Source organism: Polypterus senegalus, chromosome 1 (assembly GCF_016835505.1).
Source record: "Polypterus senegalus isolate Bchr_013 chromosome 1, ASM1683550v1, whole genome shotgun sequence".
NCBI classification, from domain to species: domain Eukaryota; kingdom Metazoa; phylum Chordata; class Cladistia; order Polypteriformes; family Polypteridae; genus Polypterus; species Polypterus senegalus.
In genome coordinates, this window is record NC_053154.1 from 271,916,703 (window position 1) to 271,943,719 (window position 27,017).

Sequence of the window (27,017 nt, forward strand, 5' to 3'; positions counted from 1 at the left end):
CTACGGTGTTCCCAAATACGCACTTTGCTGATAAACTGAGCGAACTGCGCACTGAGTTTGCACGGCGCTTTGGTGACTTTGAAGAACAAAAAAAGTCCGTCTACATGCGGCTCGAACCTTGTGCATGTTTGGTAGCACATATCTGTGTGAGAAGCTCTTCTCAGTGATAAAGACTAACAAAACAGCACACAGGAGTCGCCTCACTGATGAGCACCTGCAATCCATCCTGAGAATCTCCACAACACAGAACCTCACACCAAACAGAAACGAACTTGTGGCCAAAAAAAGATGCCAGGCGTCCAGCTCTAAAATGACATATGAGCAAAGACAACTGAATGATTTGATTTGTTATTGCTGAAAGGAACACATTTTATTTATATTTCCAGGTTTTGTTATGCAGCATGTTCATATTTGAATTTGTATAATTTTGACAGGATATATTTTTATGGAGAGCAAAATCTTTTGGGATATTTAAAATCTAAGTTTATTTTTTATATAAAATTACATAAGAGTAAAGAAATTTGAATGTTTGTTCTTTTAACGTTTACTTTATTTCTAACTTGTATAATTTAGACAGGATATATTTTTATGGAGAGCAAAATATTATAAGTTGTTTAAGGTTTGAGTTGATTTATTCACGAATAATATTCCTGTCTGTTTTACCATTCCTACCAAAGATATTTCTGTCGACTAAATAAAAATTCCTTCTATTTAAAATTTAAATAGAACTTGAACAAATACGATAGTTCATAATATCCACGCAGACTTGCACGTAAGAGCGGAGTCATCCGTTTTAACAAAGCAGCGTATTGCACTGATACTGAAATAGCTGTGTGTGTATATATGTAGATATGTATGTATATGTATATATATGTTTATATATGTGTGTGTGTATGTATGTATATATATATATGTATTTGTGTGTGTATGTATGTATGTGTGTATGGATTTATGTGTGTGTGTATATGTATGTGTATATATGTAGATATATATGTATGTATATATGTGTATATGTATAGATATATATATATATATGTTTATGTGTGTGTGTAAATATATATATATATATGACAACAACACTCATCACTCACAACAGTGACAAAACAATTACATTGACAATCATGTTACGTTATTTTCAAAATGTTTCCTTTTCTTTTCATTGCTTCTTTAACACACTACTTCTCCGCTGCGAAGCGCGGGTATTTTACTAGTATATATATATATATATATATATATATAATCTAGATAGGGGTGTGTGTGTGTATATATATATATATATACACATACATACATATATATACACATACATATACTTATGTGTATGTTTGTATGTGTCTATATGTGTGTGTATAGCTTTGGTCACTGAGTGCAATGGAAAAATAATAAAATATAGTCTATAAGTTATTAAACAGTAAAACAACGTTTTAAGAAGTACAGGAACATTGAGCACTACTGGAGTGGTTGCGGGTAAACTACATTTTAAAGACTGTAACACAACAGGTAAGTAACTAACAGCAGCTAAAATGTACATGGATGATCTCTCGGTAGTAGATCCCTTTTGAAAGGCGCTACATGACGACTGTGGTATAGAAATTACATTTTCTATGTGAACGTTCAAATTTCTGCCTCTAGTAATGTGCCTTACCGGCATTACCAGCAATTAAAGAAAATTAGTTTTGTGTCCTCTGCAGTGTTAAGAGAGAAAGGGTTTGGTTGGGGATAAAAGGAAAAAAGATGTAAAGAATGGAAAGTTGCCATTTTCTTTAATATAGTGTAGAGAGAGGTCTTCGCTGACGATATGAGCGTCGCGGTGGGTCTCAAAGTAGACTGGAGAGACGGCCCTGCCATTAACTGTCCGGGATGGCACTGTCAGTCCTCCACTCCTGTGCGTGTCTTCATAATCTGACCTGACGACCTCATAATCGTATACGTGTAAAAGAAAGTGCGAAGCGCCTTAATATTAGTTTGCCGCAGTCTAGAAAAGGGATCCCGTGTTTACAGTTGTCTGGGCTATAGCTCATGGGAAGGGGGAAAAAAATGAAAAGTGTTTACTTTCACTTAAGGCAAAAGCGCAGTCAGCGTCTCAAAGGCCGCCACAGCTACGCGCGCGCCGGCTGCCCGACTTTTGTAGTATTTTTGCAATGCAGGAAACGCCACTTTTTGCAGACACATTCATGTGAGCAAAACTCTCCGCGCTCTTTAGAGGTCTTGCTTTCTCTGCGTACTGCATTCATAGTCAGTTCACGTGAGCCGCTCGGAGTACATGCATCGAAGCTTCTGAGCTGTCCCTGTGCTATCTCGTGCGATCTCGCGATGTCCACGGCGTTATTTAATGTTAGCTAAGACCCGGCACTTAAAAGTTTCTCACTACAGCAATTTTAACTCCATTACAAAGTGATCCAAAGTCTCGTTTATACCTCGTGTCTTCTCATTGAACTTGTATCTCGCGAATAAAGTATTCGGCGTTTTTCTTCAGCGCTCTTTGGTGGCTGTTCCTTCTTTTCTACGTACTGCGGTCATAGTCAGTTCACGTGATTACGTGGGAGGCATGATGATGTCACACGCAGCTCTGCCCCCCACGGCCATCGAGCTAACGCCCATTACAGTATATGGAGAAAAATAGGTTCCAGTTATGACCATTACGCGCAGAATTTCTAAATGAAACCTACCCAACTTTTGTAAGTAAGCTGTAAGGAATGAGCCTGCCAAATTTCAGCCTTCCACCCACACGGGAAGTTGGAGAATTAGTGATGAGTGAGTGAGTGAGTGAGGGCTTTGCCTTTTATTAGTATAAATTTATTCTTTAATAGTGTTGCCTAATCTTATTTGTTTTTCTGTTCTTGTAACTTTTTCTTTGAAATCGTGTAAAGCACTTTGAGCTACATTGTTTGTATGGAAAATGTGCTACATAAGTAAATGTTCTTGTTGTTCTTAAGCATAAATTAATAGAGACTCTAATTTGTGCAGCAACATCATTAGTTGGGCTAGTGCATGTGATTGCAAATGGTAGCTCAGTCTAAGAAAGCACATAGCCTGGTGTTTTCCATAGGAGCTTACAGGTGGCTCTCAATATGAACTACACTGTCTATAGAAGACTAAATCTGTTAAATATTATATATATTCAGCTACTGAGATTTATGGGTGTTATGATTTAACCTAAACCGGAGGGAAAAAACCTCCAAAACACATTTTCCAAATGCAACTCTTCATTATTTAATTGAATTATATTTTACTAAACTCCAAAATTTAAAACAAATGAAAAGTATAATTCTAAAGTAAATAATAACAAAAGAAACAATAAATCACTAAATCAAAAGTTGCACAAATTCAGAATTCTAGATTTAAATAACAATGGCAAAAGCCAAAAGCACATACAACCTAGATAGTCAGAAGGCTACAAAGCTCACAGAAATAAGGCAGAGAATATGAGCAACTAATTTTATAGCAAGGAGGCTCTGGGAACTGAAGTCTTTAAATAATCTTCAGGTATCTGCAGCCCTAATTACTGCAGCACCTGACATCATTAATCTAATTAGATTTCACATCCCAGCAGAGATGTAACAAAAAGAGTACAGGATATTAAGGAAACACACAGCATAAGAAAATCAAGAGACGTGAGCATTGGAAAATAACAAAGCAAAAGAGGAATGAAAAGTGGGAAGAGTTTCTGCAGCAGTAATAACAATGGGCAGTATGGTGACATAGTAGTTAGAGCTGCTTTTTTGTAGATCGAGGTATCTAGGTTTGCAAACATGAACATACAGCAGAGGGCTTTCCACTGTCATCATTGTTTTGATTTTGTTAAATTTCACTGCATCATACTGAAGGGAATTGTGTGGTGCAGATTTAGAAACAACTTAAAATAATTTACAAATGGAGCTAGACAGTCAAGTAGTTAAAACAAAGATAGATAAACTTGTACTTATCGCAAAAAAAAAAACAAAACTGTAAACAAATAGTTCATTAAAACTAAAATAATTTTACACAGATTTTTAAGATTTCAAACACTGAATTCATAAAGGAATACTCCACCTAAGAATATTTTGTAATATGTTACTTACTCTATGTACTTTGTACTATTCATGCATAATGGAGAGAAATACATTTATGACATAATAGAAGTCAATATGTTGTACAACCATAATGTGAAAAATGTTCATGGAAATGTGAAAACAAAATCTCAGATTACTCATGTCACATAATCCACATTTGTGTTATCCAGTTCTACACTCAAAATGTGCAAAACATAAGCATGCTTTTTTGCTAAAGATATGGAAGAAGATAATCCGCTGTCCCTAATGGGAGCAGCCGAAAGAAGAAGATTGTTAAATAATTGCTTCCACAATTATCAGTGCACACATAGACAGGAAACATAAGGCTGCATGTGGAGGAATTTTTAAACAGTAGACAGGGCTCTTGACCAACAAATAAGGGGGAAAGGCAGGTCTACAATTCAAATTGGCCGTCAGAAGTTTGTAAGCACAGCTTTGAAATAAATTAAATAATGACGCATAAACCAGTACAGTCTAACCAGTTGGAGGAGTATATGGTTGTGTAGTTGGGTTTGAGGCAAGACTCTTGAAGTACCAACACTTTAAATAAATTATAATTCAGAAATGTTTGTTGCAATAGCACCATAGAGTGGAGACTCTTTTGATGCTACTGTGGACAATCCCAAATAACCACTTCAGGAGTTGGAACAGCTGTTTGACCAGCTGACCCTGTTTTGCAGGAGCACTGCAGTATTCTATCCTCAAGTGCTTTAATTGTATCAAAAGAGTATCATAATTGCAGCAAAAAATAAGGAGATATAAAACCATCAATGACCGAGGATTTACATTAAGAGAGGCAATCAAGTTTCCACACTGCGCGAAACTTAAAACTCCCTTGAAACTTCTTGGGAGCCTATAGCTGATGGATTGGAAGAGTTTTCCGAAATGAAACTAAACAGATTATCAAGGCAATTTAGTCATAAGCTTAAGATAAATGTATTTTTGCTAATGTTGTCTAAGTATAATCTAAGCTGCAGTGTTGTTTGTGCATCACCTGGTTCTGTTCTCTTCTGCTTAAAATATAGAAAGCAGCTTGTAACTCCAAATGGATTGTTTACCCATTGCTACCTGAATGCACTAGGAGGCATTGGAACATCTACCTGGAGATTTCATGCTGAAACACTGACAACTCTTTTATAATTAAATGATCATTGGCAGAGGCAAGCCACAGAGCAAAGAAGGAATACTGTAAATATTTAATCAGATCATCACCAAATGTTCCACTGATGGGGAATGCCAGTTTCTAAAGCTCAAAGCTGCCTGTGAGGATGTTCAAAGTCACAGTTTTGCTTGAGGAGCAGTAAAATGCTCGCAGGTGCAGCCGTATGTTATGTGAAGAAGGCTGTTAGTACTTGAAGGACTGGGGAACTGGTGACACATCTTTTCAAATTGGACTTTCACAGAAAAGGGTGGCCTCTTTGAAGTCTGTAGGGAAAACAAAAAAGGAAGTTAGTTATGCTTAGATTATGCATACACTATGGATGACATGCACTATTTCAGGGTTTTCAAACTCCGGCCCTGGAGGGCCCCAGTAGTTGCAGGTTTTCATTCTAACCCTTTTTTTAATTGGTGACCTATTTTTGCTGCTAACTAACTTCTTTTGAATTAATTTTAATTGACTTGTTTTTTAAGATTCGTTTCCCTAAATCGTTCATCAATTCATCGTTCCTCTGAATTGCTTCATTTCTTTCCTGAAATGGCACCCAAACAGAAATGAAATGTGAAGTAAGTGAGCCAATAGAAGACCAACTAAGTCAGGGCCTCAAACTCCAACCAATTTTACCCCAAGCAGTTTTTTAATTAGGTGCCGATTCTTGTTGTTAATTAAACCCATAGCAGACATTTCTGAAATTGCTGTTTTTCTCTTTTCTAAGAGCTCTGTTAAAATGTTTTGTGGACCTGAGCAGATCAACATTCCTTAAACCTTTTTCTTTCTTTATTTTCAGGTAGTGTATGATGGGCACAGTCTGCTGGTCATGTTTTGGCTCATTTTGTATCTTACTATTGTTTGGAAGCTCATTAAGTGAAAATAAACAATTAAGGGGTCTGAGGCCTTCAAGAGCAATTCAAATAACATTAATTCAAAAAAAGTTAATTAGCAGCAAAACAGGTCACTAATTAAGAAAAGGGTTAGAATGAAAACCTGCAGCCACTGTGGCCCTCCAGGACTGGAGTCTGAGAACCCTGCACTATTGGTATATAAAAACATTGGTGTCACAGGCTCTCTATTTTGTGCTGCACTTTGATATAACCTAAATTGTTTGTGAAAGTCCCCATATAAACCTTCTATTCATCTAGCCATTTCCTGAGTACATTTTATTCAAAAAACATCCTATGTAAGGCATCCATCCATCCATTATCCAACCAGCTATATCCTTTTTACAGGGTCACGGGGGTCTGCTGGAGCCAATCCCAGCCAACACAGGGTGCAAGGCAGGAAAAAAGCTCCAGGCAGGGCGCCAGCCCACCACACCCTATGTAAGGCATCATTATTACAAAAGAGAACAATACTAAAAATAAAATGAAGTTCAGTTTGTCTTTGGTAAAGATTTAATTTTAACAAAAACGGATGACCTAAAAATGTGAAAGTAGTGCTATACAATTTGCAAGCACCACTGAATAAACATTTGTTAACTTTGTGGAGAATGGCCAGCCGTTTATCCCGGCCAATACCCCCAAGCCGCCAGGTGGAGCCCTCCTTGCAGCATGGAGGTCTCCAGAAGACCAGCAGGGCATCATGGACAATGGAGTTTTTATGCACAGCCCTGCTGGATGCCATGGGGGCCACTAGGGGACGCTGCAGGGAGGAGTAATGGATATTTTCCCTACACCCCGGAAGCACACGTGGACAAGAGGAATGACATGCTTCCGGGGTGAAGAAAAGAACTTGTACCTGACCCGGAAGTGATTGAGAGCCAAATGGACTGGGGATTAGAAACACTTCCGGGTCAGGAGATATAAAAAGACTGTGGGAGCTCCCAGACCGCGAGCTGAGTTGGGAGGCAGGGTGGCTAAGCGTCTGGGAGTGGAGGATTGGTTATTTGAGTATTGTTTGTTTATTTGAGAATTGTGGAGAGGAGCGTGCTTTGTGCACATTATTATTATAATAAATATTCATCTTTTGGACTTTTACCTGGTGTCTGACGTGTGGTCTGAGGGTACAAGGGAGCGGAGAAAGCCCTAATCTGTCACAATTTATATAATAGATTATTCTGAAGCCTACTTGTTCACTGTAATGGTGGGTGTGTGACTATCCTTGGCAACATTGGGTGCAAGGCAGAAACCATTACTAGACAGGACAATTAATTGTCAATTAATTTAACAAAAAGTTTTGGAACGTAGAAGGAAAACAGAGGTTTATTCCCATCCCTCAAAAAAATATTATTGCTTTTTTTCACAAAAGTATTGCATTATTACTCAATAATTACTGTATGACATTGCTTTGGTAAAGTACTGTGTTATTTTGAAAAAGTATTACAATTATTGCATTATTTCACAAACATCGTGCATACTACCGCTGTTATCATTATGCATCTGTTTGTATTTTGGTTGTCTAGTGACAGTTTTCACGGTGAGATTTAACATGTGTGTTGCTTGCAATCAAGTATCAAAAATGGGCCTAAAGTTATAGGCATGTATTTAGTTTAATAGTGTTTAATAAATTTAATGCAGATTTTTTACCTTATGCAGAGCAATAGCACAGAGCTAGCATTCTTGCCTCACTGTGCCAGGGTCTGTATTGGTTTTGCAAGTTCTCCGTGTGAATTTTTGGATTGATTGATATTAGTGAGTGTGCTTAAGTGTGCGTGATTACCACAGAATACTGGAAATGTGTCAAAAATGCTTCTCATTTAAGAAAATATGTTTAATCCATCATGTTATGTGAAGTAAACAACATCCATCTCCTTTTTCATCCCCAACCTGAGCACACAAACATCTGAGGTATGAACACTAGCTGCCCTGATCCCTAAATCATTGGCACATATGATGAATGTTTATTACTTATTTGATATTCTTAGCAGCACTTTTTATGACTCACACTTTTATTTGAAACTTCAATCACTGCTTATCAGTAGCACTGAATAACGAATACCCCGATCCAGTCCAAATCATCTGCCCCGGTGCAGAAATGATTGTTTGACATTTATATGTTTTGAAGGAAAGGGCACACAGACTCACATAGGCTAATAGCGGATACTATGTATTTTTGATGGGAATACTGCAAAAAACAAGTGCACACAAAGAATTACATTCATGGATTTTTTGTAGAATTATAGCTCATCCAGTAGGTTTACTGGGCTGTTCAAGAGAGCCCCACCGAATCAACAAGTTGATTAAGAAGGCAGACTTCAGTCATGGGATGTACTCTCAAGCCTTGGAGGTAGTAGTGGAGAAGAGAATGAAGACAAAGCTGAGTGCCATTATGAATAATGCTACACATCCTCTCTCTGAAACCCTAACCCTGAGGACTTTCAGCCAACAACTCATTCAGCAGAAGTCTGTCAAGAAACACTACTGGAGCTCCTTTATACCAAACAGCAATACAAGTTCGTAATGCCTCACTCTGCCTGCTCTTTTATCTTTAACAGAAAATAAAGTCAGACATTTTCTTCTTTTTGGATTTCATGTATGTATTTGAAGGAGATTGTTATCGTTCTTTATTATAATATTGCTTGATCTTCTGTAAAAAAAAGTCTCCCTTGAAACAAATAAAGTACTATCTACAGTATCTATCTATCTTGGAAATTACTGGAAATGTTTTAGCTTTAAAATGAGCATGTCTATAAAATGACTGATACTGATACAGATATTAATATCCTTTCACCTGCAACATAGATGGTATTCCTTCACAGGCTATATTTTAGTAACAGGTGGTATGTTGTGCACCCATTGTTTTGTTTTCCAAATTGGATAATATTTTGTTCCTTAAAATACAAACAAGTGTTTTGTTCACCACCAGGGATCCCTGCCATTTCACCCTTCACCCTTCACTCTCATTGCTACTAAATAACATTCTTTTCTTCTTTCCTTTCCTAGGACAGCGATGAATGTGAAGTCGACAGGAATAAGTGCTGCACACTTTGTAATATGTTTTTCACTTCTGCGATCGTCGCACAGTCCCACTATCAGGGGAAGACACATGCAAAGCGGGTGCGGCTTGTCCTTGGTGAGCCACCTAGCACCCCCAACACTACAGGTAGGAGAAGATAATGCGGTGGTGTGTTAGCATTGTTGTCACAAGAATGAAGTATCATAAAGATGAGATGCTGTAGTGGAGAGAGCTTTGTGAAAGCAGGAGGAAGCTTTATGATGCTAATTTTGTTCACCAACTTTTTTACTATTTAAACATTAGCAAGAGTTACATGAAATGTTCCCTGAAAGCAAGGCCCATTCATCTGCTTCACTTAACACTTTTCCGAAATGAGACATGTGTTAATTCAATGCCATGGAGGCCCACCCCCTGCAGTACCCAAAACAAATTATGCCATATGGTAATATGCCAAACAGAGATGATTTATTTTAAAATCATGCAATGATAATCACACACAAATCAGAAATTAATCTACTTATGCAAAATGACATGCCCTACCCTGTAGTGAGGATCTACCTTAACTTTAGCTGCACCTCAGTGATGTTTCATTTCCTTTGTTTGTCTTTGGTTCCTACTAAGGAGTGCTTGTCCCTTTTATTCATTCTCAGTTTCAGTGTTCCTAAGTGCAACAATTTGTATCATTCCAAGGCTCACATTGAGGTTCTGAATTTGCACTAAAAGCTTTTGTGGTTTCCATTTAGGCACCTTAACCTTCTGCATGTTGCTGATACAGAATTTGAGAGTATTTTTAAATCCTGAAATACGATACTTTATTAATATTATAATATTCTAAATGGAGTTTGCTTGTTCTCCCTGTGTCTGCGTGGGTTTCCTCCCACAGTCCAAGGACATGCAGGTTAGGTGCACTGATGATTCTAAATTGTCCCTAGTGTGTGTGTGCGCGCGCCATGAGAAGAGGTAGAGCCCTGCCCAGGGTTTGTTCCTGCCTTGGCTGGGATTGGCTCCTGTGACCCTGTAGGTAGGATATAGCGAGTTGGATAATGGATGAATATCACCATAAGAAAAAAATGTGTCAGTCCACTTCCCCTATTTGAAAACCTTGCATTCAATGAAATTGATTTAAATATTTCTTTTAAATGTAGAAATGAATGTTTAAAATTGGGCCTGAGGGACAGAGAATTGGTTTATATTTAGAAATCAAGCAAAAAACTGGAACATGGATTGTTGAACATGTTAAAAGTTATCATCAGTCTTTACAGTGTCATAGATAATCTTGGAATATTTTCATGTTTTACGGTAATGCCCAATTATATTTTTAATAATTATAAACATTATTATTGTACTGCTATTGCAACACTGTTTTATTTGTCATGGGTGTCGCCATTTTATGATTTTTATGTCTATATGTTTACCTTTGATACATCTGTTGCCTGTAACGAGACACATTTTGTCATCACACTCCACCTATATAAGATGGTGGAACATCTAGTATCGTAGGTTTGGATCACTTTACTGTTTATTATATCTTTGTTAGAGTAGAAATAACTAAACATTTCTTCCAAGAAGACTTTAGCAATAGAAATATTTGGACTTTTGGATAGGACTCTTACATTTATGTTTTTATTTATTTGTTTCCTTATTCTTCATGTATATTTAGTTAATTAATTTATTTTCATTGTAACTGGAATTTTCTATTTTACCTGTTTGTAATGCTATTTTAGCTACACTGTAAGACATTGTGCAATATAAATAAATGCTGTTGTTTTGTTTTGTTTTGTTTCTTTTGACCTTCATTCAGTGCCTTGTGGTTTGGATTTAGATGATCAGTTTTCCTGCCTTTCACTCTATGTATTGATTTTCTGCCTGTCCACCCACTAAGATTTTTCCGGCCTGTTTTTGGTGCTTTCATTTTCCAAGTCTTTTTTTTAATATTAAAGTATTCTGTTAAAGGGGAGACATGGCAGGTTTATAGAATAAGGGCCCAGTAGATGAATCAAAGTCAAAATACTGTTTTGGTTTCTACCAAATTAAAGCCTCATAAATGGGAGTATGCCTCAGATAACCCACACGGCCTTCTTTACACGTCTAAACTCCCTGTATAGGTATCATACCAGACAGTCTAGTGCCAAATTCAAATGTCAGGCTTCTTGCCGGCACATGCTCAAAAATGGAGCTAAGTCTTTTAAATATCAAAAATTCTAAATGTCCAGAGGTGATTAGAGGGCCACTGTAAATCCTTTGGTCCCAGGAGCAATAAAGACACACTTTCTTAATATTTAAAGATTTTGCGAAGGAGAAAAGCATTAACAAAAAATAAAGGCAGGAAAAAGGGCAAGAGTACATTTTACTAAAAGAAGCAAACCCAATAGTAAACAAATACAATAATCTGCTAACAGTAAACAGTATCTTTAAACAGAGGAGGACCTGAAATTACAAAATCCTATAACAAATAAGGCAAGAATCAAAAACAGGAATCAAAGCTAAGATGAAATACTGAGGTTCCACTGTAACTAGAGTTTTGCCTTAAATGCTAGCCGAGGCAGTATCCCATCTGCCTAATCAGATCCTAAAGGAGATACGGCAGATAAACAAAAACTGTAAGCCATTCGATTGTCTGTTTGCTTCTCTATTTATTTGACTGTCTGTTTATTTGCTAATCATGCAAAAACAGAAGAAACGATTTTTACAAAACTTTGCCTGTGCCTTGCTGTAGGTCCAACTTAAAATATAGGCTATATTTTATACCAGGAAGAGGGGCTATAATGGGACGGGGGCAACTCAGAAACTAGCACCCATGCATGGACTACAATTCCCATCAGATAGCAGAAGTCTGCTGTGGGGAGGATATCATCTTTAGCCTGGTGAAAGTTTCAAGTGCCAGCCAAAGCAGAATCTAATTGTTCTATTCAATGGGACTTGGATAACAATTTCATTGTCTTGCAGGATTACAGCTTTGGTCTAAGTGTACATTTTATTATCTCATTGTAGGTTGTCTTTAGCTATGGTGAGTTTACAAAAGACATTTTTCTCCCAGTTTAGATATGCCTATGTAACGCCGGGTATTTTGCCTAGTAAAACAATACAAAAGAATTGATAAACATCAAAAAACAAAATAAATGCTGAACAAAACCAAAAACAGAATTAACAATAACATATATAAAAATAATATTCAAAAACAACAAACTTAAAAATAAAAAAAAAATACCAGGAGATCAATAAATCCTGTCATCAAAACCAAAACAATAAATTATTGTAAGAAAGCCCAGAACACAAAGTCATAAAAGCACACAGAAATGTTTGTTTAAATTTCTACAATCTTGGACACCAGGATAAATGTGACACTGGCTTATAAATCATCATGATCTTGATGTCACCATGTGTGACTTCCAGGACGGCACCATCTGTAATGGGCTGTCATGGCAACAAAGCCACAAAATAGCAGCACACACAGAAAATGAAAATAAGATGTGTAAATATTTCAACTTGCTCAAACCAATGCTCGAAATTAAAAACAAAGGATAGAATTGCATTCTGTGATAATAGAAATCCTGAAATGAGAACACAACACAAAAAAGAGCAAAAGGGGACCATAAGAAACATATTGTTTTAAATCATCTATATTACCATAACACTTAAAAATCACAATCCTTGAATCATTCCAACCTAAAAAACAGACAGATACATTTTGTTCTTGTGATAAAGAACCATTCACAAGATCCATGCATACACTGAGAAGATTATCATTCTTCTTCTTCTTCTTCTTCTTCTTTTGGCTCCTCCCATTAGAGGTTTGCCACAGCAGATCATCTTTTTCCATATCGTCCTGTCTTCTGCATCTTGTTCTGTTACACCCATCCCCTGCATGTCCTCTCTCACCACATCCATAAACCTTCTCTTAGGTCTTCCTCTTTTCCTCTTCCCTGGCAGCTCTATCCTTAACATCCTTCTCCCAATATACTCCGCGTCTCTCCTCTGCATATGTCCAAACCAACGCAATCTCGCCTCTCTAGCTTTGTCTCCCAACCGTCCAACCTGAGCTGACCCTCTAATGTACTCATTTCTAATCCTGTCCATGCTCGTCACACCCAGTGCAAATCTTAACATCTTTAAATCTGCCACCTCCGGCTTTGTCTTATATATGGGTAAAATAGAATAGTAGAAAAAATTGAACTTTGTAAGTTTATGAGTATGCTGGGTACAGGAATTACCCTTCCTAATTTTGACTCCTACCCAAATATTAATTAAAAACTGAATATAACACCAATAAATACAGTAAGCATGTTATATTAGTGTAAAATAACTTCTAAGATTCTACATCATCAGTGACTGAGAGATGTCTATGCCAAATTTAGGGTGTCAACCTTTGAGGTCTCCAGCATTGCCCTATGCCATCTCAAAAGTGGAGGGTCCTGTCCCAGTCTTGATGTAATAGGTTTTGCATGTTCTTCAAGTTCTACAATGTGCGTTTCAAAAGCATTCTCTATGGAAACCAAAAAAAACTCATAGTATGATGCAGGATTCTAAAGTTCAAAGTGAGGAACACAAGTCAGAGGTTCAAGCACAGTTCCTTTATCCCACAGAGCAGAGCATTGCCAGAGAAAGTCAGAATGCGTTATAAGAATCTGTCCTCAATGGGACATTTAAAATGATAGACCTGCTGCTAGAAACATTGTTGATTGCCATTAATGAGTTATTTGTAAGGTTTTGTGCTTTGCCTCTTTAATGAGTGGCACAGGGTCAGTTAGAGATTAATTAAAGGAAGCTGCTAGGCTGCCTACATGAAGTCATTAACTCGAGCATTCAAGTGTCTAAACAGCGGAAGGAGTTAACCCCCAGAGCTGGCAAGCAGCAGCAGCAACCTGGCAACCGTACCAATGAGGGCCCATTCTTTATTAATAGATTTTCCCAGATTTACATCATTGTGGATGCTGCATTGTAATAAATGACCCCAAGACTAGACACACTCACAAATCATAGCACCATGTTAGCAGTGCTTTTTTCAGCATGTTTAGGCTGAAGTAATGCTGGAGTGTAAAGAGTATGCATCATCAAAAATTAAAGAGTAGTCATATGCCATCTCTTCCCTTCTTTAATAAGTGCTAAAGTTACAGTAGTACTGTTGTTCAAACCCAAATTGCTCTTGGGTGCTTTGAATTACAGTACGTCTATGGGGAGGCACTTCTCAGTTGTCTCCTAAAGATGCTAACTAATAGCTCCACTCTTCATTAAACCTGGGTTGCCTACTGCAACTCCCAGACACTCATCCGTTCCTCCATGCATCCACCCATTATCCATTCATTGCCTCACTGTTACGCTGTATATTAGTAGGCAAGGCAGTTAAATGCTCTTCTCCTCAGTAATACTAAGCTATCTGTCTCTCCTTGTTCATTTTTTACTTTGATTTTTGCTCATGCTTCATGTTGTAGATTCTTTTACTTTGACTTAATTCTGGGCCACAAGATACCAGTGCACAATTGTCTTGCTCAGCATGGCTCTAATGATTATAATAATTTAGAATGCTGTCATTCTGGGGAGTTTTCCTTCTGCTATGCAGGAGACAATGTGGATCTTTGATTGGGCGTTCCTACAAACTTACTATTTGATCATAATATTTTAATATTATCAGAATTGTGGAGGGTATTTTTTTCTTTTTTTCCTGAGGATATAGATAACCAGCGTTAAAAGAACTAAACCATTGTATTGAATTAGGCTCACATCACTTTCCACAAGCTCACATTTCACCCTATCTTTTAATATTCAATTGAATTGAATTGTATAGGTTTGAGAAATGATGGACAGGACCTTTAAACAAGTGAATAGAGTGGAAGGAATGTATATTCATTTGTCGTGAGTCCGTCTCTCTCTAAAGGTTATCACTTCTTCCACATTCATGCGCACACGCTTACAATAAAGCGTCCTAGACAGCATTTCCCAGGTTGTCACCAAGCCATTATTATCTCTGCAGCCAAGGCGCTCACTCATGCTCTCCCTCTCTCCCCATCTCTCTCTGGCAAGCCCAGCATGTGTGATACACAAACTGTAGGAGCCGATCACCTCTAGAGATGTGCCCACCTGGTAGCACTTTTCAATCACTTTTCTCTCTTTTCTTTTAAATGGCTTTTAGTAGCAGCCTGAAGGAAAGGCAGCTGGAAATGTGTGATATCAGTAAAATGAAAAGGAGGAGGCTGTTCACCTCTGAACACAGAGCCATCCAAAAATCCATTTTACAGAACTGGGACAGCTGCACGCTTCAGTGCATCTTTGGAAAAAAAAATATGTTAACGAAACAGCATTCTTACCTCCAGGGCCTGGCCTTTATGGATTGTCACATTAAATAGAGCTGCACTGGTTCAATATCTTTCTCTCCTATCCCTATTAATCAATATTAGACAATCGAATTTCTTAGATTTAGGTTAACTGAGGGAAATAGAATGTTTACAATGACCGACATTTTTCAACAATGCCACCCATACATGTGAAATAAGAGCTGCTTTGACAAAGACTGTTCAAGGTGCTGGGGTAAGCTTTATAATAATGAAGTGGCACTGGTGTGAAGGAAGTATTTCTCTTAAGTTAACAACACACAGTCCAGTCGCATGTTGTTTTTCAGATATCTTAGAATTGTTAAAGTTTGCCATGTTGTCTCCCAGTAGTTTCATGTTACTGTAAGTGTGAATGCTTGTGATAAAAGGGGATGTGATGTTTTACAAAGAATTTAAGACTTGTAAATTTGGGTTTGTCCGTATCTCATTTTTTCCTCCTGCTTAATACTTTTGTTTTGCTCTCACTTTCAAGGCATCCAGTTTAACTCAATTTATTTTATTTGTATTTAAATATCTAGAGATATAACCTAAAAGGAGAACTGTAACATAAAAAAGTAATGTTAAATATAAAGAAAGAAACATGCAGAAATATTTAGAGTGTGGCTGAAATGACATAAACCATCATTTCTCAACTTTTACTGTCTCCTTTTCAAGTTTATTGTCAATGCAGAAGTGAAGTGAGTGTGACTATAAGAGCGGGGAGTTGCACCCTGTTTGTGAAATGGCCACAGTTACAATCAGGGATAAATGTTACCACTTTGGTGACCCACTCACACAGCCAAGAACAGCACACTGCCAGCCACTGGTGTCATCCCACAACCTGTGAGAAACACTGACATAGACCCCACATATAAAGGAGTGGACCTAGTCCACACTACCATGGATAAATTTGAAAACTGACAGGGAAAATTTCTTGATCCCAAACTCCTCTTGATCCTCAGTTTAATTTGTTGATAGAGTATATATGCTGTCATGACTCCATGAAGTATATAAGAATTTTATTTAACATAGATGCCTCTGGAGCACATCATATAAGACTTCATTATTGCAGTGTAATCACTGTAATCATTGTGGATGGGAAACTTAGTTCTTCAAAATCTGAGAAGAAAAAAGAAAGCACAGTTATCATTTGATCAGCCACAGACTTGTGTTTTGTCACGATAATTCACTCATCTTTACAGTGGGGTCAGTCACTAACTTCTTTGTGTCAGCAGATGGGAACAGCACCTTGAAACTCTCGTCTGTTTCACTATACAGTATTTGCATTTTCTAGACTCCCAGTCTATAGTTTACAAGGCTTTGGCAAATGTATAGTCGCTTATAACTTTTAAAAGCAAGTTTTATTTCATCATCTATTCAGGCAAAAAAAAACCTGTTTTGTTTTTTTCCCCATTCTTTCAGCATTTCAATTTATTTCAGGATTGCTCCATAAACAAAAAATTACTTGGCTGATAAAGGACATATGGCCATTAGACAAGATTTATGCGTTTTTGGCATTTCAGTGTGGATGACAAACTCAATTAAAACAATCTGAAAATGCTAGTGTGGACAGAAAACTCCTAAAATGCAAACAGCCTTTCAAATTTATCCATGCTACTGTGGACTAAAATCTCAATTCCAAAAATAACCTACAAGAGGGAGCCATAATAGGTTGACTGCCAAAAAGTTCTGACTTTGTAACTGAACTGAAAAAGTTAAATTGTTTCATGTGTTAAGGGTAACTTTTACTTTAAAAAAGTAACATATGATAAATGAAAGCAAACAGCATCAGGAAGAAGAAACAGTAGACACAAGTCAAAACGTGATAGATGGACAGTTCTCATTATAGATGCTAAATCCACAAAAGTACTGCGTAAAAACTTTCCACAAAACATAATCAGTACATTTGTGTCTAATCAAAATCTAATCAATGTGGACTTCAAAAAGCTACAATTTATAGCATGGTTACCATTCATAATTTGCTTCTGTCCAGCTCCAGTCTCCAAGGAGCATAATGTCTAGACCACTGAGTAATGGAAAAAAGTATTATGGTCAGATAATTCATTTTTCATCCTATTTCCTACATCCAGATAGGAATATGTTTGGAGAAAGCCAAAGGATGCCTTCAACCTATGATGGCTATTGCCACGTGTTAAACATTTTTGGGGATCCGTAATTGTATAGGCAACCATCTTGTGGAAGTCATTAGCTGTAATGATATAAAATAGCCATATAATATGAAGGCATGCACCCTGTGGTTCAGACGGTTCACTCAGGATATTCCAAGATTATATTGCACCTGTACAGTACACACTATTAAACTAATTTAATATTTGTTTCATCACTGAAGTTTCATTTTTTGTAGGGCACAGAATGAGAAATACAGTTCTATCTCCTTCATCCCTAAAGAGCTGGAAATTTTTCTTCTTTTAGATTTGTGTAAAATCCCACTATACAAAGTGAAGAACCCATAAAACAGCATATAATATTATTCCAAGAAGGACTGAAACTATTCTGAAGACAAAGGGTGACCCTTCTCTTATTAGCTCTTTGATATTAATATAATGGTAGGTGTGTCCCCTCACTACAATTTCATAAACTCTTTTCAGTGTTTCTCCTTACACTCACAGCACTGGTGCATCAGAGGATTGATTAGCTATATTACATGGAAGAAATCAACATAACGCTATAGCGTCTAATGTTACAAAGCAATGATATTTGCACTCTAAAGTAGATTGTGACAGTGCATGCTGTGAACAATATTATATAAAATAAAGAGTGAGAAATGGAAGGCCCCAGTCGAAATTACATGACCTGATTTTATGTTCACTCTGCAGCTATCCATCCATTCACTTATCATCAATCCTGGGAAAGCAGGATTAGTATGAAATCCAGTTAAAGTAACTCTAAAACATGACAAGTTCAATGTAATGCAAAGTGAATTTGAGCTGAAATCGTTGAAAATCGTGGACATTTCCTGTGTGTTTTTTTTCCTCACAACATTTTAGATGCCACACAACATAGTGATTACAAAAGTGTACCAAACTTTAAACAGATATCTGCAGACACACACACACACACACACACACAGGGTGTCTTTCTCAGACCAAAACTATTAACAACCATCATAGAGGAATTCCACAGAGTCATAAGTAGGGCAATCAAATTTGAACATATGCAGCATTTCTGAGCAATAATAACTGAATATAGACTCGCTGGTGGAACAAACTGCCCACCTTCATGCCTTCTGTGGAGTAGGTACCTTGCATTTTAAAGAAACACTTCTGAAGACTCCCTTTTTCCATAAATGCCTATAGCTGTATCCTTATTAATGCTGTTTTGATTTGGGTTTCTGTAATGGAATAAGACAACATTACATGACTACTGTATTGTAGTGTGAAGTTTGCATGTTCTCCCATGTCTGCGTCAGTTTCCTCCAGGTGCTCCCACAGTCCAAAGACATGCAGGTTAGGTGCATTGGCGATCCTAAATTGTCCCTAGTGTGTGCTTGGTGTGTGGGTGTGTGTGTGTATGTGCCCTGCGGTTGGCTGGCGCCCTGCTCGGGATTTGTTTCCTGCCTTGCGCCCTGTGTTGGCTGGGATTTGCTTCAGCAGACCCCCGTGACCCTGTATTTAGGATAATGGATGGATGGATGAATGTATTGTAGTTCATTTGGCTGATGGCAGCTGTTACTCTTGCAGCACAAATGTTACTGTTCTCTTTTTCTCAGATTTGTAGTCCAAAATCGATGAACTGTTCAGCGCTCAACTCATAAGGGCTTGTAAATGTTGCAGTGAATGCATGTTAATTCTGAGCAACCTATCTGGGATTGCATGAGCCAATTATCCGGTATTCTGGAACCAGCTAATCCGCTGGAGTGAAATCAAGTCATAACATGATATCTTGATATCCAGGACTGTCTAATCTGTCCTTCTTGAATAGACTCCCAGTCACAAGGACCAGCTCCCGTCTTAGAAGCAACAGTCACAAGACATCAACTTTGAATGGGGCATGTGCCTCCAGCAGAATCTACAAGTGAAGCCTCTGTAGTTTAAAATTCCAAACTGATGTGAAATTGAAATTTTTACAGATCATAAGTATAGTTAATATATGAACTATAAAGGTAATTTAATGCTTCATTATTTTTGGCACAATTTTTATGCTTTCCATTAGCAAACTCAACATGGGTTCCCCCCACAGCCATTGCTTTAATTGACATATTTCAAGGGTGGGTAAGCCGATCCTCTAATATTAAAATGTTACTGTACTGCTGATAATGTGAGCATTTCTAAAACTGATGAACTTTGAAAGCAGTCTGTTCCTCTCTTCTTGGAAATAATCACTAGTTTAGGATATGCGGTTGATGATTAATTTCAATGGGCATGTGGCTAATTTATTCACAAGGTAAATTAAACTGGTCATTTAAAGCTAATCATTTAAGGGGAAAGAAAATATGTGTGTAAAGAGCCAGAATAATTCACAAGTTTGCCTAGAGCGACATCAGTACTTTATCTGGACTAAGCAAAGTCAGCTTACAATAAAATACGTTATTGGCATTAGTTGTCTTTGATTTATTTGAGGGTGGCACAGCAGTTAGCATTCATCCTTCATAGCCCCAGGGAAGAGGGTTCAGATTCTGACCTGGCTGCAGTGTGTGTGAAGTTTGCATGTCTGTGTGGTGTTTTCTCAAGATGGTTCTGCTTTCACCCAAATTTCACTCTGTGCATGTTATGTTAAATGCTGATTTTTAAACTGGCTTAGTGTTTGTGCACTGGTGTACCCTGCAGTGGACTGGCACCACTCTCCTAGAGTCAAATTTAGTAGGTTGTGAACTGGATAGACGGTTGCTTTATTAGGAGCCTATTTTATTTGTGATGGCATTTTGTATTCATGTGTTTTCCTTAAATTTTAATTGTGAAAAAATGCAATGGATGCTGAGTTCTGAAACTGGGCAGTAATTGTTTCATATCTTACACTGGTGATCGCTATTAATTTGCAGAGGAGTATAGAGTTCTTTTTTTGGACAATTTTCAGGTGCTATCTTGTGTCCATAGTATAATGAAATTCTTACTGCACTTGCATGCATCTCCCAGGCTAGCAACAGTAGCTCCATACCAACAAACTATCGTCACAGGCAGACATATATGGATACCATTCATCACTATTTACTTATGTGGCTGTGAAAAACAGATGTTGTTTTATTATTACTAATCAGATCCCCTTACTAGCACACCCCATCACTCATGGGGAATATCTGGTGAATTATTAAAATTACAATTTATTTGTTCAAAAATGTTATTTTCTATGTATAAGAGAGAAAATCTGATCAGAATGTTATGTCATGCACAGCAGGCAGAGAGGTCAGAATTCAGATCCCATCCAGGCCATGATCTCTATGAAATGTACATGTTCTTCCAATGTTTAAGGGATATTTTGTCCTCCTATTATGGTTTTCTGTCACATCCCAAAACGGTGCCAGTTAGATTGATTGGTAATTCACAGTATGAGAAAATTTGAATACGTGTAAGAGTTTGCCCTGTGATAGAATGGTGTCTCACGCATTGTTCGCTCCTGCTGAGATTGACTTCAGCACCCTATAACCCTACATTGGTTTAACCAGGTTATAATAAGCCTGTCCGCAAAAGATCTAGCATTGAACGACTATATTAATTTAAAATAATAAACATGTATAATTAAAAAGTATGAGATCTTCAAAGTCTATGCAAAATGCATTTTTCTTGGGACAGCAGCTCATTTCCACCTTCTAGTCTGATGGTTTTATATTGTTAAAAACATGAGGCCTGTTATGAAAGCTAACAAAGCAGAGTGTAGATGAAATAAAAGTGTACCATGATGGACTGGTATTGCTTTCCAGGTTGCTGTTCCACTTTGTCCCCTGAGGTGGGCTCCAGTCCAACTCTTTTCATGATTAAGTAGCATTGTGGAAAACAGAAAGGGCAGCAATTTGTTTTCATTTTCCCAAAAATATTGCAGTATGCCTTTCTCTGCATAACACATATGCATTTCTAATGCTTATAATATTACCAAATAAGTTAAAAAAAAACTTTTACAAATGAATAAATCAATCAGGCCTTATTTTGTATAGTGTCCCAAACAATTTTACATTGTGCCATCCTGATCTTCCTCCCCTTCTTTGATTAGCATTCCACATATGCAGCATTTTCATGCAGATGTATAAAAAGACATCGCAACCCCTTATGACATACATGTGCATTTATTTTTTTTTTACACATGATACTTACCATGTTTCCCCTGGATTAGATATGTCTCTACTTTACTATGAGCTCTTTCATAGAAGAATGTATATTGCAAGGATCAGAAACACAAGGGTCATACCTAAATTAATGAACAAAGCCACATTACAAACATATATTTGAATGTTGTTTGAGAAGAAGAGCCATCTCCTGTTGTGTTCTTGGGTTACTAATGGCAACATTAGCTTAAATCATGTGACCACACAGACATGAAACAAAATGGCCGACAGTGATGTATCATTTTGTCAGTGTGCTGTGATTGAATTTCTTGTTAAAGAAGAAATTCACACAGCTAATATACACAGTAGGCTTCAGTGTGTATGCAGAGATAACATGCAAGACTGCCAGTACTGTGAAAAGGCGAGTGAAGTATTTTAAAGATGGATACATTGACAACCAAAATCAACCTTGTAGCAGTCAAAGCCACACAGCCTATACAGAACACATCAATGGTTAATACACTCATTAGAGATAATACACATGTGAGTGAAGGTGAGAAAAATAACAACATGGCTAGGAAGTGGATGCAATGCAGTTGAGGAGATGATTGAAAACTTGGGATATCGGAAAATGTGTGTCTGCTAGGTCACATATTTACTGACTAAAGACCTCAAGCATCAGCACATAAAAGTTCAACACAAATGACTGAGTGATATCAAAATGAAGGAGACCATTTTTTGCTCAGTATCACAACAGGTGAAGAAAGTTGGTTTTGCCATTTCAAACTTGAGAGAAAATGTAAGAGGATATCATCAAAATTCACCAAGAAAAAAAGAAGTCAAAGGTTGCAAAGGTTGTGGGTACCATCTTTTGGGATGGAGAGGGGTATGTTCTAGGGTTGTGCAGTATACCGGTACTGAAAAAGTACCAAAAAAAAAAAAAACCAATGTTTAAAACAGCATGGAACCAGTATATATTTAATTTCAGTAATGGAAGTAGTTTTCAAGCTCCCTGTACTCAGTTATTTATTACTTTGATCAGATCTCTTAGATCCAATTCTTTTAAATCAAATATATCTATTACATGTAGCATGAATTACCAATGTGGATACCCCCCTTCCTGCTTTTTAATCGTGTACATTTATATAAATGCACCAGGCTCACCAAGGAGTGAATGATCTGCAAATAATCCTGTTAGTGAATTGCAAAGTGCAGCGATGAGGAAGTCAGGAGGGTTATCTGTTTTTTGCCTTGGAACTGCTTTGGTACTGGTACTAAGGTATGAAAGCTGGAATCAATACTGAAGTCAAAATTTTAGTACTGTTCCAACATTACTGTATTCTGATCATATTTCTACAGTCTGGAGAAACCATTACCGCTGTTGATTGTGTCCAAACAGTAAAGCTTAGTTGTGCATTGCAGAATAAACACCCTGAAAAGAAGATCATTCTGCAGCATGACAACTCTTTGCCCCACTCTGCTTATTTGATCTTTGAAGACATTGAGAGAATGGGATGGGAGGTTCTCCTCCACACTCCTTACATTCCTGATCTGGAACCCTCTGATTTCCATCTTTTGGAAATTGTAAAGGAGCAAATGCAAGGCTTGACATTACGAGAGTACAGAGGAAATCCAGAAAGTTGGGTTTTGGGTGACTGGAATTGAGTTATTCTATAAAGGTATCTTCAGACAAACTAGGACTTCTTAGAACAATGATTTTGTAGATAAATTAATTACGGTTTCTAGATTAGGATGTCGCACTAGTTTTTCAAGCATCAAAACTCATGCTTTTTCAAAACTGACTGCTTATTTATTTTATTATGTCTTAACTTAGCTATCATGCATTTCCAGATACATAATAACGTTTACTTCTCAATGTTTTACTTAAGGTACAGTTATAGTGGTACTTTAAAGTTTGTGAACCCTTTAGAATTTTCTAGATTTCTGCATAAATATAACTTAAGCATCATCAGATTTTCACTCAAGTCCTAAAAGTAGATAACGAGAAACCAGTTAAACAAATGAGACAAAAATATTATACTTGGTCATTTATTTATTAAGGAAAATGATCGAATATTACATATTTGTGAGTGGCAAAAGTATGTGAACCTTTGCTTTCAGTATCTGGTGTGACCCCCCTTTGCAGCAATAACTGCAATTAAACATTTCCGGTAACTTTTGATCATTCCTGCACACCGGCTTGGAGGAATTTTAGCCCATTCCTCCGTACAGAACAGCTTCAACTCTGGGATGTTGGTGGGTTTCCTCACATTAACTGCTCGCTTCAGGACCTTCCACAACATTTCGATTGGATTAAGGTCAGGACTTTGACTTCACTATTCCAAAATATTAACATTATTCTTCTTTAACCATTCTTTGGTAGGACGACTTGTGTGCTTAGGGTCGTTGTCTTGCTGCATGACACACCTTCTCTTGAGATTCAGTTCAGGGACAGATGTCCTGACATTTTCCTTTAGAATTTTCTGATATAATTCAGAAATCATTGTTCCATCAATGAAGGAAGCCGCCCTGGCCCAGATGCAGCAAAACAGGCCTAAACCATGATACTACCACCACCATGTTTCACAGATGGGATAAGGTTCTTATGCTGGAATGAAGTGTTTTCCTTTCTCCAAACATAACGCTTTTCATTTAAACCAAAAAGTTCTATTTTGGTCTCATCTGTACACAAAACATTCTTCCAATAGCCTTCTGGTTTGTCCACGTGATCTTTAGCAAACTGCAGACGAGCAGCAATTTTTTTTTGGAGAGCAGTGGCTTTCTCTTTGCAACCCTGCCATACACACCATTGTTATTCAGTGTTCTCCTGATGGTGGACTCATGAACATGAACATTAGCCAATGTGAGAGAGGCCTACAGTTGCTTAGAAGTTACTCTGGGGTCCTTTGTGACCTCGCCGACTATTACACGCCTTGCTCTTGGAGTGATCTTTGTTGGTCGACCACTCCTGGGGAGGGTAACAATGGTCTTCCATTTGTACACAATCTGTCTGACTGTGGATTGGTGGAGTCGAAACTCTTTAGAGATGGTTATGTAACCTTTTCCAGCCTGATGAGCATCAACAACTCTTTTTCTGAAGTCCTCAGAAATCTCCTTTGTTCATGCCATGATACACTTCCACAAACGTGTTGTGAAGAGCAGACATTGATAGATCCCTGTTCTTTAAATAACACAGGGTGCCCACTCACACCTGATTGTCATCCCATTGATTGAGAACACCTGACTCTAATTTCACCTTCAAACTAACTGCTAATCCTAGAGGTTCACATACTTTTGCCACTCACAAATATGTAATATTTGATCGTTTTCCTCAATAAATATACCAAAATACATTTGATCTTTTAAACCCAACAAGGCTCTGCTTGTAGAGGCACCCTGGGGATAAGTTCCATGGTCAATGCTACCCATGTAAAGTAGAACCCTGGCTGTTTTCTGCTAGAAGACCCTCTAGTGGTCCCAGTTGTCTTGACTTCATCTCCTAAATAAAGGACCAGGCAATGCCCACTTCACCTGACTTTTACAGCAGATAGCAGAGGACACATATTGCAGAATAGGCCTCTCTAATGCTACTTGTATGTACTAGCCTGCGGAACTTCTGCTCCAGTACTTGCCGTATCCCATTGTTCTTCTATTAAATAATTAATCAGCATGAAAAATGCAATCTAAATGCAGAATTTAAGAGGAATTCTGTGACACAAGTTCAGTCATACAGTAGCATGGTCCTTTGAAAGCCCCTTAGAGCTTGGTAATGCTGTGTCTTGTCATTTTAGAGTATATTTATCTCAGCAGATTACTGTATGTATTGTTGTCACCATGTCTCATGTAGCACCCCAGAGGCAGATGGCTTAAGTTAAATTAAAACCAACTGCATAAACTTTACACAAACAACATCATGCCTCTGGTGAAAATAAATCCTCTGCACGCTCCAGGCTCCACAAAGAATATTTTTGTGTTTCTAAAGGACAGCCAGCTGGCGACAGGCCTCTGTTGAAATAGTTGCCATTGTTGTCCTATGTGCTTTTTAAAGTTATATTTTGAAAAGTGAAATTGAAAAATGGTCCCTGGAAGGTGAGTGGGATGCCAGCACAGTGAAGACAAATCATTTGTCAGCCGCAGCGTGCAGAGCTGCAGAAATCCATGAGGGACGTATTGCTGATACAGAGCCGAGCAGCTACGGCTCACACAGTGCCTGTCTAATAATAGGCCTCTTGTTTAGATGAAGAACCCACTGCCACTTCAAAGTGATGATGGAGATGTCAGGGAAAGTTCAGCAAGCTGATGCAGATGTCTTAACTTTATAAATGGCTGCATGGGAGGAGTTTGCTGACTTTTACCTCTATCTCGGCACAAAACGGAGGTAATAAAACAAATTTGTTCCACTGGATTCTCTAAGTTCTTTGGCTTAAGGAATTTAATCCATCTTTATTTTTTATTACTAACAATATGCACTATCAAAGAAGAATAGAAGCATATCATAATATAACATTCTCAGACCTACTCAGTCCAGTCCAGGGTCTCGCTGGGCACAAGGAAGGAACTGCCAAGGGTTAGGGCACCAGTCTGCTGTAGGACACATTCACATAATCGCTCATGGAGGCAATTTAGAATTATCAGTTATCCTAACGTGCGTGTCTTTGGGATATAACTGTAAAATCAGAATACACAGAAACAAAACAGGCAGGCTGGCATTAAACACAGCATATATGAATAAAAACACTGAAATGAATGCAGCACTGACACATACTAGGAGAAACTGTGGAGTGTACTGGAGAAACAATAGCGTCAAGTATCATAAAAAGCCACTTTATTGATCATATCTCGAAGCAGTGTATAAAAAGAACGCCTAAGTTAAAGCCTGCATATTCATCAAATGTAGATGACTGACTTCAAGAAAAAAGCTATACTGTATAAGATAAGTAAGTATTGTACACAACACGTGAGACTGTCTTATCCTAATGACTGCTAAAATTTGTAATTGACACTCCAGCAAATAAAGAGAACAGATTTGCCCTCAAGCTTGATTTGAACATCAGGACAGACAGTCTAGTGAATAGATCTGAAGAGAGAGGGCTGCTAAAGAAGGAATGATTTCAGCTGAGTGGTTTATATGATGCAAATGATACAGTTAGGTTATTACAGAAGTTTGAAAAAAACAGTATTTGAGTAGGTAGCAGAGTTTCAATATCTGACACAAAAAGCTAGTTGGGTCCAAAGGGTTTGGTTCGGTTTGAGAATTTGCTGGCAGTATTTGATTCTCTTTTACCCTTGTTATAAGTCATTCAGGAGAATTGCAGACATTCAACCATTAAGTGATAAAGGCCTGGCAACCTAAGTCAGGATCTAAATTTAGAGAGTTTGAATCAGATTCTGGTGAT

At 37.6% G+C, this 27,017-nt stretch overlaps 1 protein-coding gene across 5 annotated transcripts in view; it reads left to right on the forward strand.

Moving 5' to 3' along the window:
- zgc:171482 (zinc finger protein) overlaps nt 1-27,017 on the forward strand; it is a 605,896-nt gene that overhangs the window by 227,346 nt on the left and 351,533 nt on the right. For all 5 annotated transcript variants that reach the window (XR_005636136.1, XM_039774216.1, XM_039774229.1 and 2 more), the window contains one exon: nt 9,090-9,249. Coding sequence is in view for 4 of the 5 variants with exons in the window: in XM_039774216.1 (XP_039630150.1) it covers nt 9,090-9,249 (160 nt within the window). In the remaining variant the exon portion in view is untranslated. The remainder of the gene's footprint in view (nt 1-9,089; nt 9,250-27,017) is intronic.